This window comes from Triticum aestivum, chromosome 3A (assembly GCF_018294505.1).
Source record: "Triticum aestivum cultivar Chinese Spring chromosome 3A, IWGSC CS RefSeq v2.1, whole genome shotgun sequence".
NCBI classification, from domain to species: Eukaryota; Viridiplantae; Streptophyta; class Magnoliopsida; order Poales; family Poaceae; genus Triticum; species Triticum aestivum.
Window position 1 is genome coordinate 629343222 of NC_057800.1, and position 2522 is coordinate 629345743.

Consider the following 2522-nt stretch of genomic DNA (forward strand, 5'->3'; position numbering starts at 1 on the left):
AGGATTTAAATGTATTAGAAAACTCTACCCCGCACCTCAATATGAATTTGTAGGTTCAGAAGAATTCTTAAAACTTGTCAAAATGTCATCGATTTTAAAAAACCTTCTACGCAACCTTGGTTTTGTTTTTTTAATTCGTTAACACAAATTCATAATTCTGATTTTCATTCACACAAATTTACTTTTGAAATATTTGTTTTTAACTCAGAAAATTCAGCTCAATTTAAATTCCAGGCGTTGTCCAAAACAGTGTTGTGAGCCCAGTAAAGCCCAATAACGTGTAGTAGGTCAATATTGAACCCTAGCAGCAGGCAGGCCCAGCGCACGCACCGAGCAGCCACGGAGCAAACTCTCTACCTTTCCGCGCAGGACCGACGGCGGCGTCGGCGGCGCAGCGATTGGAGCGACGGCGTCTCCCGCCGACCACGTGCGTCGCGGGGTGGGGCAGCGGGCGGTGAGCAGCTCGCCGCAAAGCTCTGTTTCCGGGGAGGAGCTGCGTCGGAGCTTGCCGCAAACTCTGTTTCTGGGGTGGCGCAGCGTCGTCTTGGTGCGGTGGCGACTCCGTGAGGCCCCCGGTGCAAGCCCAGGTTCGCTCGCCAGCTCCTCGATCCAAAGCCCCAACTCTGAAACCTAGGAATCGTGAACGGTGACCGAGTTGACAGATTTTCGGTGTGGTCGCAGCAGGTTTGTCATGTCGACGTTCGCCGGTGTGTCCGTCCTCGACGGCGACAAGCCGTGCTCTTGCGTAACGTCGGGCGTCGGCGCCGGTGCTGGCGCGAGCAGCGTGTACCACCTGCTCGTGGTCAAGGGCTACTCTGGTATCAAAAAGGAGTTGCCCAACGGCGAGAGCTGGTGCACTGATTTGTTCAGGGTGGGAGGCCATGAGTATTCCATCGAGTACTATCCTAACGGCGCAAACCCCAACTGTGCCGACTTCATTTCGCTCGATATTACCCGTCTCTACGAGGAAGATGTCGAAGAGGGTGTGGAGGCCAAGTTCAGTTTCAGTCTCGTCGACGACGTCGAGAAGCAGATGCCGACGTACATTCGTGCGACTCGTAAAACCCGTGACTTCCGCAGATGTGATCCTTGTTGGGGTTGCGACAAGTTCATGAGAAGATATGCCCTTGAGCGATCAGCCAGTCTAAAGTCTGATTGTTTCACCATCAGGTGTGATATTGTGGTGTGCAAGGACAACACCCCAGATGCCACCGGCTCCGGCACCGGCACCGAGGTTCTCCTGCCTGACATACACCAACATTTTAGCAACCTCCTTCAGAATAAGGTGGGTGCTGATGTGACATTCGAGGTCAGCGGCGAGACGTTCGCTGCACACCGGTGTGTGCTCGCTGCCAGGTCTGAAGTGTTCATGGCGCAGCTCTTTGGCACCGCTACGCCCAGCGTCATGCAGATCACAGATATGGAAGCAAAAGTGTTCAGGGCTTTGCTTTGCTTCATCTACACAGGCTCGTGTCCTGAGATGGAGAAGAACAGCATGGAGGAGGATGAAATGCCAGGAGTTGTGGGACAAGGACAAGTAGAGGAAGTACTGGAGGATAAAATGTCAGAAGTTGAGGAACAAACACAAGAAGAGGCGGTAGAGGATGAAATTCTTATGCAATGGCTGCAGGACTTGTTTGTGGCGGCAGACAGATACAATCTCCAGCGGCTCAAGTTCATATGTGAAAAGCAGTTGTGTGAGCATGTAGGTGTGAGCTCCGTGGCGTCCACTCTTGCTCTAGCCAAGCAGCACCACTGCCATGGATTGAAGGCGGCGTGCTTGAAGTTTATCCAAGTCCTATCTCCCTCGCGTTTGCAGACACTAATGGCAACTGATGGATGGGGGCATATAGCAACGACATACCCCTCTGTTTTGTACGAGCTCATTGCCATCCTTGCGTCAAACCAGCGGAAATGACACTCTGGTATGCATGGTCTTCAAGTGACACTCTTTTGCATCTATAGTATCCTCTATAGATATCGTAGTTTGTGTGCTCTGCTTTTAATTGTCTCGTCGTGTAATTTGCATGAATGCTGAATCAGAAAAACCCAACATATGGGCATATTGTCTCTTCATGCAATTGCAATGGATGGTCTGTAAATTCAGTTGTGAGGATCAACATTGATCTTCATTGCAGCAATGCACAAGTTTCCCAACAAATTTCATTTTATCCTCATGTATTCGTCTGTGCATTGTGTCGGACAGTGTACCTTTGTGCCTCCCCTGTCATTTAATACCCTTTTCTAGTGGTTATCAAGAAGAGCAAATGTTTGAAGTTTTCTGGAAAGGGATTTTATGAACCTGGATTTAGGGAAACAATATTGAAGACAAGACAGGTCACCAAGAATTTCAGTTGCCGTGACAGGCGTGGTGTGAAATCTTGATCCAGTATCAGGGATCTTCTCCTTTATGCTTGGTGTTCTCCTCAGATGGGACAAAAAATGACTTCCGTTGTGGTGTATTTGGAAGCACAGATGATGATTGATTGCTGTCAGTTAGCTACTGTATTAGACAATGAGTT

At 49.4% G+C, this 2522-nt stretch overlaps 1 protein-coding gene across 2 annotated transcripts; it reads left to right on the plus strand.

Moving 5' to 3' along the window:
- Nucleotides 1-329: 329 nt before the first annotated feature.
- LOC123062728 (BTB/POZ and MATH domain-containing protein 1) lies at nt 330-2171 on the plus strand. Of its 2 annotated transcripts, none has more exons than XM_044486366.1 (2): nt 330-587; nt 682-2171. In XM_044486366.1, the coding sequence occupies exon 2, from the start codon at nt 692-694 to the stop codon at nt 1916-1918; it is 1227 nt and encodes a 408-aa protein (XP_044342301.1). In that variant the 5' UTR covers nt 330-587; nt 682-691; the 3' UTR covers nt 1919-2171. The 2 variants fall into 2 exon arrangements, with proteins under 2 accessions (XP_044342301.1, XP_044342302.1); XM_044486367.1 differs by having other exon boundaries at nt 685-2171.
- Nucleotides 2172-2522: the final 351 nt, after the last annotated feature.